Source organism: Aulonocara sp. 'chitande type north' Nkhata Bay, linkage group LG7, assembly GCF_057382095.1.
Source record: "Aulonocara sp. 'chitande type north' Nkhata Bay isolate Kocher_YH1m ecotype deep benthic linkage group LG7, A_spYH_male_GT1.1, whole genome shotgun sequence".
NCBI lineage: Eukaryota > Metazoa > Chordata > Actinopteri > Cichliformes > Cichlidae > Aulonocara > Aulonocara sp. 'chitande type north' Nkhata Bay.
The window spans coordinates 36986970-37002355 of NC_141350.1; the positions used below are offsets into that span (position 1 = coordinate 36986970).

Sequence of the window (15386 nt, forward strand, 5' to 3'; positions counted from 1 at the left end):
ACAGTAGCAAAACTTTTGGTCAACAATATCTATATAGAAGAATTAAGAGTTGTAAAAGGTAGAAGGGTCATTAACTTAAATTTTTGCCTTTTGTAAGTGCCTCTTGTTGGCCCCAACAAAACAACCAGCTACTAGTAACTCACTTTTTTCCTCATTTATTTCTTTGTTTTTAATTTGAATTACAATTATAGAATATATGAAATCCACTTTATGGATATTGGATATATGGTAATGGATATTTAATTTCCTTCATCACATTTCTTCCAAAAATAGCTAACTTTAAAAAACATTTGTTAAAACGCACAATAATAAAATTACAAAGTAACTTAATGCATTTTGGAGTAACATCATATTTAAATCTATATGAGGAAACAGGTGGAATTGATTCTATTAATGTTGTAAATTTGCAATATTGTACTTTGCCTAAAATAAAAAAGCAACCCATGATGTGCATGACTCTCAAACCTCAAATGAAAATGTAATTAAAACTAATGAAAATCAGAATTTGGTCTATAATGAGAGATCTATAGTGCAAAAAACTGTCAGTTCTTTATTAAAACACAACATATAGACAGCAGTCTAAGTTCTCCAAACTTTTTCCTTTTGATACAAAAATAAACTACACTGTCCCTGCAGTGGTTCTACTGACATTTTGCAGACCACACACCTGTTGACCATTTTGGACATTTTGGATGTGAAAATCCTGCTGACAGTGTAAGATGTAGTGAATAAGGTCCCAGTCGCACCTGGCTTACAGACTGATCAGTGACCACCTAGCAACCGCTCACTGTGAGGGATAATTTAGCACTCCCTGACCACTTGCAAGTTGCTGAAGGTTGATCAAAAGTTGCTGGGAAGATAAGACCTGCATATTGCTTTCGCCTATAATTTGAATGAAAGTGATGGATCTGTCTACAAACACCGTCCAAGCTCTCCAAGCTGTACTGAAACTTTGAAAAGTGTGACATAAACCAGAAACGAAGACCATTTGCCTTCAAACCAAAAGTTTTGAAACATGCTGGCACAACTTCACAACTCGTTCTTTCGCACTTTCTTAGTAATACTGCTGCTTGGCCAATATTTGGCAAGCTTTTGCAAACAAACATGAGAAACTACAGACATTCATGGAACTCTGCTAGCAATTAAAGCTATCAGTAGGAGGTCTTCAGTCCAGCATCTTCTCTGTGACCAAATTCAAGGAAAAACTCCCTTTTAACAGGAAGAAACCTCCGGCAGAACCAGGCTCAGGGAGGGGCGGCCATCTGCTGCGACCGGTTGGGGTGAGAAACCTTTGGGCTAACCACGAGAGTTCCAGGTTTAAACTATTTCAGGTATTAGAAAGTGCAAGCAACAGCTATGGCTGTGAGTATCAAAGAAATATATCTTTTGGTTTATCAGAAAGTGAGCAGATAACTTGTTGTCAGTATGCTTACTAATCTCTATAAAATCATCCTTAAAATGTAAACTTTTAAAAGTGTCTCTTAACAGGCCTCACCTGGGGGCTAACGCTAGGACCGTAGCCCATGCCAGGTGAGTTCATGGAGTGAGGGCCCATGGGTGAGCTGATGACAGAGAAGGGTGAAGCCAGGCCATTCATTGGAGAGCTCAGCGTACTGATGGGAGAGTGGAGAGGGCCTGAGGGCCCCATGGACGTTGGGCTGAGTAGAGATGGGTGCATTCCACGGTGGGAGGTTGGTGATCCCAAGGGCGAAGAGGTCACCTGGCCTGATGAATCTGTTCAGGAAAAAAACAAAAAACAGAAAGATTACACATTTTATCTTGACGATTCCAATGAGCAAAGAAAATCACTGATAATAAACACGGGTAATTCTTACCATCCCGTCATATTTTCTTATGATAATAAGGTCTTTTGAGTTTGCCTTCATAAGATTTTCAAAGCAAAATGAGACAGGAAAAACCTGATGCAAGGCTTCACAATTTGGACCAAAAAGCCACTTTGATAACTAAGTTTTGAATAAACACTCAGAATTCTTCAAAACAACGCTCTCACACTTGGTTTCTTCCAGCCAGGGTCGTTGGCACCGCAAGGCTAGCACATCTGGTAAAGTGTGAAGGCAGTTCTTTAATGTGAGTGCTGTGCAGGAAAATGGACAATTCAGCAAAAAACACTTAAGACAATTAAATCCAACAATCACCAATAGTGGAAAAACCACAAAGTCAGCGGCTGAACGGTTGTGGGTATGGGCAGAATGTCATGAAAAGCTTGTGTACATGAACCGGGTGTTGGTTTTCTTTACTCTGCTGTTTTTCTCCACCATCATTTTTGATGGATTAACATATCCTGGGAAACTTACAAGTAATGTACCAACCATAAATGGACATAGTTTCCAGGTCTGAAAAGTGAAGCCAGCGTAAAAGTGCCTTAAACTCATGTAGTTCCAAAAAAGACTTGTGGTTGCTTAGAAGTGTATGGAAAGTGACATTCGGCTTTCTTAATCTGCAACTTCATTAAACACTTTCCTGATGAGTCTCACCTGCTAGTCTCAGGTCAAACTGAACAGAAGATTAAATCCATTTGTTCAACTGTGGTCCGTCTAAGAGTCACAAAGGAGAATAATCCAGGAAAGGCTTGCTAGCTAATGATTTGTCAACCATAAATCATTAGCCAGCGAGTGCACAGTTTCACAATCTCATTCATCCCTAAGTCACTACATCTGGTTTCCAAGATGGCTATGGCCAAAAAGCTGAAATCACAGATTTAAGTGGGACTTCACAAACCAGTAGGTGATGTCCTGGTGGCAAGATACCCCTTTTAAACTGTCTATGGTCTTCTCTTTAACAGTCAATCCTGTTCCCAGCTATGTGTATAATGCTTAACACAAAGAGCAGAGCACACCGTGAAGTAAAGGCAAACGTAGATATACAATGAGACAAAGGAAAGAAACAAGTGTGACATTAAAAGAAATAAAACACAGTAGAGACTTATGGATATGGGGGGCCATGGATGTGGTAAACACTTAAAAAGACTGTATAACTTTACAAAGCAGTTCTGCTGCTCTCTCACAGACTGCTTCGTTCTGGTAAACTGAAGTCCTTCCTTGAGGCATCTACGAGGTCAGGGATATACACTGGATTTATATTGCATATAGCTTATGAATGGGGTAGTAGTGGGCTCAGGAAAATGACAAGCATGACCTTGCACCACAGCTGAGGAGAATCCTGCAGTGACTGAGACTGAAGTCAGAATGATAAGGATAAGGTCATGTGTACAAAAGCTCATCTGCGCTCACAGCCCCCCCCCAATCATCAGAGCTACTCTTTATCTTGACTGAGCTTTCCATCTTTCCATCAGCTGTCAACACAGAAGATATGAGACAGGTGAGAACATTAGCAAAGAAGTACTGATATGCTGTGCTATGTCACTGAGACTTTGGCAACTTTGTTGTATGTGTACTGATAACAAACCTCCTGTCTCAACTTTCAACACTGCAGTTCAGTCTTGCATACTTTCCATTTATGACTGAGCCTGCCTTTGCTTCCATCATTCTTTTTTATAATTTCACATCCATCGACCCCATTTTTATTCATTAAATGTCCCACAAAGGGACACACCGTTAAGACACACCAGCTTTTTGAACATAAATGTATTTATAGACATTATAATTTATCAAACAACAGTGGCCTTATCAGTAACTGATTCACATAATTAGTTTTGCAAGCAAAATGCTGAACAATTAAATGTTGCAAAAATGTCCATGAATAATAATAATAATAACAATAATAATAACAATAATAATAATAGTGACATATCTCAGTGTCTCCAAAGACATTCCCTCATTTTTGTATTTTAATTTACAACAATTTCTCAATCCATTTTTATAGCTGGCATTAGAGAGCTGAGGTTCACATCAGTTTCTCTGTTGTCCTTAAATACCCTCCTTTATACCCTGTCCTATTTTGACACTGCAAGTTCACTCTGTCTGCTCTCTGCAGTGGGAGCATGGACACATGTTGTGTAATGAGTTGGAGTGTGGCTTGTCTATCACGCTCCCACATTTTGTACGTGACCAGGTTCCTCTATTTTCTGCACAGTGGAAAAAAGCAGATAGCTAAACTAGTTAAAGGCAGAGATTAGCAACTTTAGTTTCTTTTAGGAATTCTCCCCATCCTTTTTATTGCTACGTAGCCAAAGTAACAGCCATACAAACTCAAATCATTTAAAGAAAAATGCTACAAAATACATTTGCAGGAGCACTGGTTTTAGCAGCACTCTGCACTGAGTACCAGTGCAGTTTTCAGCTGAGTCAAACCAAATACTTCCTGCACATCTTGCTTGACTCAAAAGAACTTCCTGTTAGAAACGACACACACACACACCCACACAGAAACACCCTATCCTTTGGAAAATAAACAAACAGACTTGTTAAAAAAGGGGCTAATAACAGCTCTGTATCTAGCTATGTTACTTCAGTGTTGGATCCCATGACTGATACTTCTTGAGCTTCTATCTGTATGATTAGATTTTTTCCTCCAAAAATATGTGCCCACACACACATAGCTCCAAAATAATTCCCATAACCCTTCTCCAACTGGGTTTCAATTCAAGCAGATAAAACGAGAGGCGGTATTAGAGTTGCCAATCTGCCATTGTAGCTCTCAGTGGGGGTGGAGGGTAGGGGAGAGTGGGACTCAGCAAACAGAATCCCAGCAAGGCCCCACCTAGAGGGGGGGATGACAGAGACAGGCTGGGAGGTAGATCCGCCTGTTATGTCTCTTTTTTCCCCTCCCATTCATTCTTTATGTCCCTCTTTCTTCCGACAGCTTTTGGAGAAGAGGAAAATCCAAAGCAGAACACTTTTCCCCTCTAATGTTCCCCCTCTTTATGACCAAGCAGCGAACCATGTGGTCACACTGGATTGTATGTGGATGGTCTTGTTTGGACAAAGCTCCCAGAACATAAAGATTTCTCAATGCGAAATATCTGTGTGTGCGTTTGAGTGTACAGTATGCGTGTGTATGTTTACTCTTGTTGGAGTTGGGTTGCCAGTGTAGGATTACAGCAGGATGAAAAGGACTCTGTCCTAATCCTCCCCGGAGAGGAAAGCAGAAGAGAAAATTAGGGTAGAGGAGACAAGGAAAGAAAGGATAAGGAAACAAATAATGGTTGTAAGGACAGAAGAGTGGAGAAGAAGAAAAAAAGCAGAAAGGAAGATCCAATGAGAGAAGGGGAATCAAGAAGAAACAAAACAAGAAGAATGACAGAAGAAAGGAAAGAAATGACTAGACTGGACAAGAAAAGTAAGCAAGGAGCAAGATGGAAATAAGGTTCCTCTGTACATACACAAGACATGTGCATTTAGGTTTAAATTAAGCTTTGCCAAGTTCTCCTTTGAGATAAAGTCCCGGCTCACACAACAAGATCTCAAATTCCAGTTTCTGTTATCAGTTAACTATAAAAATACAACTCAAAGAATCTCTGTAAAATCTTCAACCAACACTTTGACTTTAAGCCCAACTAATCAAGGAAAAAGAAGTGGAGAAAAAAAAAGGGGGGGGGGCAGCATTGCCACTCCTGCCTGCGTTTCTTCATATAGCCAATTCCATCTTAACCTGTTAAACTGGAAATGGGAATATGCATCGTGAGCAGTCTTGGAAAAACAACCTCTGGCAGCCGTTTGCACTGTATGCAAGATATGAAATAAACCTGTTCAAAAGATAAGAGTGACTGTAAAGCCAATCACTGAAAAAGGGCAGGGCAGGTAAGAGCAAAAATAAAAATTAAGATAAGACTTTATTGAATCCATGACGGGGATTTTTTTGCGTTACCTCAGCTCAGGTACAGATATCAAAATACAAATAAGTACAATCAATGAAAAAATAAGTAAGATAATACATTATATACAACGGTAGCACACACAGTATGTGATTATGGATATGGTTGTGGAACTATGCAAGACATAAACTATATAGCTTAACATAACTATTGTACCACTACTATTCCTATGTACAGGGAGTGCAGAATTATTAGGCAAGTTGTATTTTTGAGGAATAATTTTATTATTGAACAACAACCATGTTCTCAATGAACCCAAAAAACTCATTAATATCAAAGCTGAATGTTTTTGGAAGTAGTTTTTAGTTTGTTTTTAGTTTTAGCTATTTTAGGGGGATATCTGTGTGTGCAGGTGACTATTACTGTGCATAATTATTAGGCAACTTAACAAAAAACAAATATATACCCATTTCAATTATTTATTTTTACCAGTGAAACCAATATAACATCTCCACATTCACAAATATACATTTCTGACATTCAAAAACAAAACAAAAACAAATCAGCGACCAATATAGCCACCTTTCTTTGCAAGGACACTCAAAAGCCTGCCATCCATGGATTCTGTCAGTGTTTTGATCTGTTCACCATCAACATTGCGTGCAGCAGCAACCACAGCCTCCCAGACACTGTTCAGAGAGGTGTACTGTTTTCCCTCCTTGGAAATCTCACATTTGATGATGGACCACAGGTTCTCAATGGGGTTCAGATCAGGTGAACAAGGTGGCCATGTCATTAGTTTTTCTTCTTTTATACCCTTTCTTGCCAGCCACACTGTGGAGTACTTGGACGCGTGTGATGGAGCATTGTCCTGCATGAAAATCATGTTTTTCTTGAAGGATGCAGACTTCTTCCTGTACCACTGCTTGAAGAAGGTGTCTTCCAGAAACTGGCAGTAGGACTGGGAGTTGAGCTTGACTCCATCCTCAACCCGAAAAGGCCCCACAAGCTCATCTTTGATGATACCAGCCCAAACCAGTACTCCACCTCCACCTTGCTCCACCTTGAGTCGGACTGGAGCTCTCTGTCCTTTACCAATCCAGCCACGGGCCCATCCATCTGGCCAATCAAGACTCACTCTCATTTCATCAGTCCATAAAACCTTAGAAAAATCAGTCTTGAGATATTTCTTGGCCCAGTCTTGACGTTTCAGCTTGTGTGTCTTGTTCAGTGGTGGTCGTCTTTCAGCCTTTCTTACCTTGGCCATGTCTCTGAGTATTGCACACCTTGTGCTTTTGGGCACTCCAGTGATGTTGCAGCTCTGAAATATGGCCAAACTGGTGGCAAGTGGCATCTTGGCAGCTGCATGCTTGACTTTTCTCAGTTCATGGGCAGTTATTTTGCGCTTTGGTTTTTCCACACGCTTCTTGCGACCCTGTTGACTATTTTGAATGAAACGCTTGATTGTTTGATGATCACGCTTCAGAAGCTTTGCAATTTTGAGACTGCTGCATCCCTCTGCAAGATATCTCACTATTTTTGACTTTTCTGAGCCTGTCAAGTCCTTCTTTTGACCCATTTTGGGGACTGCAAAGCTCTCCAGCGAGTAGTGCGGTGCTCTGAGCGGATAATTGGAGGTGAGCTTCCCTCCCTCCAAGACATCTACAGGAAGCGCTGCCTGAGGAAAGCGGGGAGGATCATCAAGGACTCCAGTCACCCCAGCCATAAACTGTTCAGACTGCTTCCATCAGGAAGGAGGTTCTGCAGCATCCGGTCCCGTACCAGCAGACTGAGAGACAGCTTCTTCCATCAGGCCATCAGACTGCTGAACACGTCATAGACACCTCAGCTTCACTACTGGAACTTCAACATTATGCACTCCACACTGTATATAAATGCCACTTGTTTTGCACATATTCAACTCTGTATATTTTATATATTTTATTATTATTATTATTATTATTATTATTATTTTTTTTTTTTTTTTTTACTATTTAATTTGTAAAAATGTGGACACACACACACACACACACACACACACACACACACACACACACACGTAGGAAAATATTTAGTATACACATCCAGAAATGCATACACTATTATATATTGTACATATATTTATTAGTTTCAGGTTGGCCATTCTTGTATTTTGCTCGTTTGTGTTGTTGTGTTTGCACATCTCTGTTGCTTGTGGGGCTCGCACACAAGAATTTCACTCGCATGTGCTGTGCCAGTGTGCCTGCACATGTGATGTGACAATAAAAGTGATTTGATTTGATTTGATTTGATTTTGCCAAAGGAAAGGACGTTGCCTAATAATTATGCACACCTGATATAGGGTGTTGATGTAATTAGACCACACCCCTTCTCATTACAGAGATGCACATCACCTAATATGCTTAATTGGTAGTAGGCTTTCGAGCCTATACAGCTTGGAGTAGGACAACATGCATGAAGAGGATGATGTGGACAAAATACTCATTTGCCTAATAATTCTGCACTCCCTGTATAGACATGTACACACACACACATGTGCACACTAAATATACATTTGTATACATATACATACATATATACCTGCGCATGTCCATACACATAGAAGGTCCATTATGCATGAAGTGGTGACCGTGGATGTTCACAGTGTCCAGTGAGTCATGACATCGTGATTGAGGAGTAATAGAGTCTAACTGCTGTTGGGATGAATGATCTGTGAAAGCGCTCCTTCCTGCAGCGAGGGTGTTTCAGTCTCTGACTAAAGGAGCTGCTTAGCACACTCACAAACTCATGCAGTGAGTATGTGAGTGTGAAGCATACTGAAGCATTCGCGAAATGAGTGGCATCTGCCTCTCTTCATTGGCAGTGAGGCGGTGGAGAGGGTGAGCAGTTTTAAATTCTTGGGGGTAACTGTGACCGAGGACCTGTCCTGGGGCAACCATATCACCTCAGTTGTACGGAAGGCCCAACAGCGCCTCTACTACCTGAGGAGACTGCGGAGCGCACACATTCCCAGATCTCTGATGTTGAACTTCTACAACTGTGCCATCAGCAGCGTTCTGACGTATGGATTTCTAGTGTGGTTCCCCAGCTGCACCAAGGCCGATCAGCAAGCACTCCAGCGGGTGGTGAAAGAAGCTGGCAGAATTATTGGAACAAGTCTGCCAGAGATCAGTAATATCTTCCCCACTCGCTGTCTGAGGAGGGTGCACAGTATCCTGCGGGACCAACATCACCCTGCGCGCCACCTTTTCCATCTGCTGCCCTCAGGGAGAAGGTACAGGTCTATACAGGCCAGAACATCCAGACTGGCCAACAGCCTGTATCCACAGGCTGTGAGGCTCCTGAACTCTCTGCCCCCCTCTCACGGACAATAACCATATCCAACTTCTTAATAGCAATGAACTGGTCTGCATTGGTGCATCATATCTTTATTCTCTTCCCCCTCCTGCCCCCCCCCCCCCCCCTCTTTCTTAAATAGATAACTATCATATCTGATATCATATCTCACAGTACAATAATATTGAATGGGTTGCATTGTTGTATTTTGTCATGTTTCTCAGGTCTTTGTCTGAATTTCTACGAACATTATTGCTAAGGATTGTCTTATTGCATTGGAGTCACACTGGGTTAAATATGTACACTTGGGTTTTAAGGGGTATTTATTATTTTCTTCTTTTTTTTGGGTTGTATGGAAGCCCCAAACGCAATTTCATTGTTCTTGACAATGACAATAAATAAATAAATACTAAATACTAAATACTAAATCTGTCCAGGTTCTCTTAGCGTCAACTTAGAAAAAAGGGTGACTCACAGCTGTAAGCCACTTAGAGCGTTGCCGACTGCAGGCTCTCCCTGCCAATTTGTCAAAATCGCTGGGCACACAAAAACAAGTGACAGCTACAAATAAGCAAATTAGAGCTTGTTTTGCTGACAGAGACAAAGTTCTCCACTTATCACCTCTCCACTTCATTCAAAAGTCTCCTACATCTAAACAATGCCTCCCTCCCTTTAGCTTTCCTTTCTTGCTCTTTCGTTCTACTGTTGAGTGTTATTACAAGGGGGAAATTTTGCCAATTTATTATCTAGCTGTTACTCACTTGTGTGTTTAAAGATGATAAACGGATGAGAATCAGATAAGAAGGGATAATGAGATGACAGATCAATGCAAAAACAGGAACATGTTGGAAGCAACCTGTTTACATTTTTTCTGACAGGTGAGCTGCTGCAGTTGTGATTAATGACCACCCTCTCTCCAGAAAAAAAAACGACACCATCTGTTATCTGCACAACAGCACTGGTGTAAACAGTACAAAGAATTTCTGGTCTGTACAGGATTAAAGTGAGTGGGATGTTAAAAGGGGTGCGATTTAACTGGCGCGGAGATGGGTTTGGTTGCTAGCACACGCTAGACAGCACATTTTATTCATTCGTGTAAGCTAACAAATTGTTTTGTAATTTTAGACAGCAGGGGCAAAATCCCATTCATATAGTCTCATTCTAACAGTCAATATTTTAATTTAATCACCTTTACTTCCATAAATTTAACCACTCCTACTCTGGAGAAATCTATAACTTATATTGCACCATATGAAGTTGCGCTTAAATTTTGGATGGTTGCTCCATTTGCTGGTAGTTGAAATCATGTCTCAGAGGTACAGGTATTCAAATATAAAGAAATCCTAACCATGTGGACCTATTTGGAACTGTTCAGAGCACCTTGTTCAATTCATGCCGCAAAGAGATAAGCCAGTTCTAAATGGTAAAAGGGGGATTAACGCAGTGCTAGCAAGGTTTACCTGATAAAACATCTGATGAGTTTACTTATCTACATTGTGCGTACATCTTGGATTTAAACATTTTCAAAGCATCTCAAACAACATGCTGGATCAGTCTGCTTGTTAGCATTAAAGTAAAACAATCAAGCAGGAAAAAAACCCTCGCCGTTCAATTTTCAGCAGCTGATGCACATAAGAACTTGTGACAACATGAAAAGATAAGCAACCACTGTTCTCACATAAAGACTACAAATAACTCAGCTGCCTTCAGAGCTAACACCATTGGTTGCATTCCCTAACGAGCCCATGAGATTGTGTTGCCCCTGCCACCAGCAAGGGATGATGCATTATAGATGGAAAGTGCACCACTATAGTCGGAACAATCCTGAGAGCCGATGAAAAGTGTGTCTTTCCTTTCTTTAGACTGCTGTCTCACAAATGACTTCTCTGGCTTCATATGCTTGTCCTCTCAGCGTCTCATTCACCTTACTTCGGAACAACCTGTTTTGTCTAACCTTTTTAAAAACACATTCACAATCATAGCCATGTGCCTATACAGAGGCAGACAGATGCTCATTTTTCATTCCATGCCTAACTCTGCTCCTCTATTATTCATCTACTAGTGCCACAGTGGAGATTTAGTATAACGCAAGGGCGTGGGATGCTACAAAAACAGAAAGCGAGAACAGATAAATCTCAGTAAATCACATACTTTATGTCCAGTTGCCTTTTAGCTATTAAATCTCCTGAATCATCATCAACAGAATTGACTGTCAGTAGACAAAAATCATAATGCTCTCTCTCTTTCTGTGTTTGTGCATACACCACTGCCAATTTTAGTTTAATACCTCTATAGCTTGTGTCCAATCCCATATTCTCTGAAGACTTTGTTCAGTCTTTCAGTGCAGAAAAAAATGCAAAAACAAACAAAAAAAATATCCAAATGGGCTTGATGTAGACCCTTTGCACAGACGACGTGCTTTCTATACTAACCGTGATTGGCTATGGCTAAGTTGGGGAATGATGGCATAGGTGAGAGACCGGCCAGGAAACAAATGATCATTACACAGACCGACTTTGCAATAAACGAAGCGGTCATGAGTCACTTGCACCTACACTGTGGCACTTTAGTAAACTGCAGCTCCAAAGAAAAAACTGGATAAAAGGGTGGCATGTTAACAATAACACGGGCCCTGTTTTTAATGCACCCCTCTACCCCACACCTTCTGTTGATTTGAGGCACCAAGCAGTATTTTTTTTCCCTTTTTCTTTCTTTTTTTAAATTCTTCGGAACAACGTTTTAGGACATCGTCTAGGTGAGTCACTTTTGAAAAGCACAGAGCGGCACAGAGCGAAGCCGGAATGAAACACTAGTCATTAGCATTTCTCCGGATGTGTTCAGGAAGAAGAGAGAAGAGGAAAAAAGAGATTCAACGAAATAACCCAGGAGATTCAGTGGGCTGTGGGGAAAAAAAACAGAGCCCAAAATAACATGGGAGTTGGTATTACGGTTTCATTTTTAGAGTTTTTACTGCTGATGTCTCTATTGCCATGACGACAGCGGGCTGATATTTTTCTCAGTCTTCCATAAACCACTTTGTGTATGCGCTTCAAAAACTAGATCATTATTCATTGTTCTTTTTTCTCCATTAAGCTTCACACTTTCTGTGTGCGCGCATGTGTGCTCATTAATTGGGAAATGTCTGTCTACTGTTTTCCACTACATAAACAGACTAATCTGGTGCCCTCAGTTATGTCCAAAGTGTAAATATCTGAGTCTGATATGTTTACTCTGTAGATAGGAGAGAGGAAGTGGGGCTGTGTGTGTGTGTGTGTGTGTGTGTGTGTGTGTGTGTGTGTGTGTGTGTGTGTGTGTGTGTGTGTGTGTGTGTGTGAGAGAGGGTGTGTGTGTTTATTGTGTATAAAAGATGGTGTAGGGAGCAAGCTTGTGATTGGCTGATGAAATATCAACTGGTTATGCATATAATCGGCGCACACTACTAAAAAAGGTTTTGTTTTACAAACTTATTATGTTCATAAAATTTCTGAAATTTGGATGGAAAAAAATCCTATTCGCATTTTCCACTAGTAAACAACCTGTTCTGGCTCTAGAGCATAAAAAAATCTGAAAACTTCTGTTTGCAGTGATGCAAAAAATATGGATAAGCGAGGAGTTTTCATATATCTAATAAAAATGTAAGTAAGCAAGTAATTTAAGCTATAAATAAAAGCACTAGCTGTTCATATAGCATTGTGGTGTGGTGATTAACACTGTTGCTTCACATCAAGAAGGTCCTCGGTCTAAAACAGCATACTCCAGCTTCCTCCGACAGTCCAAAGATGTGGACTTAGATTAATTAGTGTGTCTAAATTGCCCAACAATGTGAATGGTTGTCTGTCTCTCTCTATTAGCCCCACGACAGGCTGGTGACTTGGTGTGCCCGCCTCTCACCGTAGGGCAGTTGGGATAAGCTCCACCAATCATTAGTTATTATTAATCTCTGACTCTCTTTCACAGTGTCTTTTGTTCTGTCTTCCTCCCTTCACCTCCAACCAGTTTCGGAACATGGCCGCCCCTCCCTGAGCCTGGTTCTGCCGGAGGTTTCTTCTTGTTAAAAGGAAGTTTTTCCTTTCCACTGTCACCAAGTGCTTGCTCAAAGGGGACCTTTTGATTGTTGCTGCTTTCTCTCTATTAGGGGCGACCATGGTTCAGGGGGTTGGGAAGCTCATCTGTACCCGGAAGGTTGCCGGTTCGATCCCCCAGCTCTCTCTGTCCTGGTCGTTGTGTCCTTGGGCAAGACACTTTACCCTACTGGTGCTGGGCAGAGGGGCCGATGGCGCGATATGGCAGCCTTCTGTCAGTCTGCCCCAGGGCAGCTGTGGTTACAACTGTGGTCTGCCTGCACCAGTGTGTGAATGTGAGAATGAATGAATAGTGGAACTGTAAAGTGCTTTGGGTGCCTAGAAAAGCGCTATATGAGTGGTTCTTAACCTTGTTGGAGGTACCGAACCCCAGCAGTTTCATATGCGCAGTCACTGAACCCCTCTTTAGTGAAAAATAAAATATGATGTTTTTCAAATTCAAGACATAGATATGCTTTTTACTAGTGCACAAAATGAGCCGTGCATGTCACGGTGGAGGCTCTGCCGAACCCCTGAGATCGACTCACCGAACCCCTAGGGTTCGATCGAACCCAGGTTAAGAACCACTGACCTATATAAATGCAATCCATTATTATTATTCTAACGTCTTCACCTTACAATATAAAGCTCCTTCAGGCAAATGTTGTTATTATTTAGCGCCATATATATAAAGGGAAGCAGAAGAGAACGTTCACTAAATAATCACTGGTGAAACAAATAGTTAGTCATTATATTGTAGCTAATTGAAGCAGATTTTTAAAAATAATACTTATTTTCAAATTCCAAATATTTTACCCTGAAATAAACCCTCTTTCTTCTGTTGACGTGAACTTGGCCTTGTGTTTTCCAGTGGGATTGATGCAATAAATGAGTCAATAAATAATAACAGAATTTATGTATTATGTACTTCTTGTAAATCTTAGTGGAAAGCTTTGTAAGTATTTATAACTTAAAAATAGTTTGGATGGTATTTCTCACACACGCCTCAGTGTTACCTCTTTAACGCTGTCTTACTTTTAGAAACGAGTGGTTGCAGACAAAAGAATCTTATCAGCATCTCTGCTGACTATGAATTTAGAAAGGTGTATTATAGGCTCATTAAATGGGTTTTTGTTCTTAGTCCTTTGTTTCCTGTGGTCTTTGTGCTCATTATGCTCCTTGCACAATTAACACTATGCTACAAGATAAAACAAAATACCATGTTTACATGTTTTTGTCATCTCAGTTTTTATTAGTCAAGTCCTCCATCCTCAGTACAGTAAGTGAGGATTGAGGACAGTGCAAGAAGCCACATGGTGATCAAGGAACTAGATGATATGATCAGACAGGCCAGCTGCAACTATACCTCGATCTTTATGACAGTGCTAATCAAAAGTATCCAGACTCTCTTTATACTGTCTGTTTAAGCCCACATCTGCTGGGATTCATGAACCAACTTGTAGATTAAACAAGAGAGTGTAGGAGCAACAGATAAAGGCCTTAATGTGGAATAAGTGGCAAAAAAGAACCAAAACAGGCCACCCATAATTTCACAGTAGGTGGGCTGCTAACAGCCATCATTTGATACACTGTGTTGATATAACCCGCTTCTTTTTGCCTGCTGAAACAACTGCCCTCATTAAAGACTTAATTCTCTCCCTCCCACCTCCCTTTTACTCTTTTCTGTCTCTCACAGGCTTTATTTTCCTCCCATTTCAGTTCATTTCCCTGATAGCATGTGGATAAAAGAGCCAGCTCCTAGGGCATGCTGGTGCCCTCAGTGACTCTTAAGTGTCTGAAGAGGCCATGAAGCTGTGGCTAGATGTGGCTAGGTGCCAGCTAAGCCACAGATTACTGGCACTATTGCTAACAGTGCCCCGGCTGCCAACACTATGATCTGCTGTTATGGCCTAATTGTTCTCTTTAGCTCTGAGGTGATATACCATGTCTCCCTGGGAGCTCCACGCAGAGCACCAACCAGCTCGTGCACAGAGATACAGTTGACTGAGGTTGGGCCAAATTCTTATGTACAGATCATTTCACACACTGCTTGTAACTTTCTGGTCTAACCTTTAAACAAGGCAGATCTGAAGAGTTTGAAGCAAAGCCAAATGCAACTGGTTGAACAACCTGAGAAATTACAAAAGGAACTGTGAGCATCAAATTTAGTTTAACATATTTCTCACTGGGTAAAGACACACTTTAGAAACCTTGCTCATCATGTGAATGCCACTAATCACCAAGCTTATCCTTAT

General features: G+C 40.9%; 1 protein-coding gene across 3 annotated transcripts in view; it reads right to left on the reverse strand.

Annotated features, from left to right (window-relative positions):
• Nucleotides 1–15386, reverse strand: part of rxraa (retinoid X receptor, alpha a) — a 158085-nt gene that overhangs the window by 39507 nt on the left and 103192 nt on the right. For all 3 annotated transcript variants that reach the window (XM_086300262.1, XM_086300264.1, XM_086300263.1), the window contains exon 3: nt 1496–1734. In XM_086300262.1, the coding sequence (XP_086156388.1) occupies nt 1496–1734 (239 nt within the window). The remainder of the gene's footprint in view (nt 1–1495; nt 1735–15386) is intronic.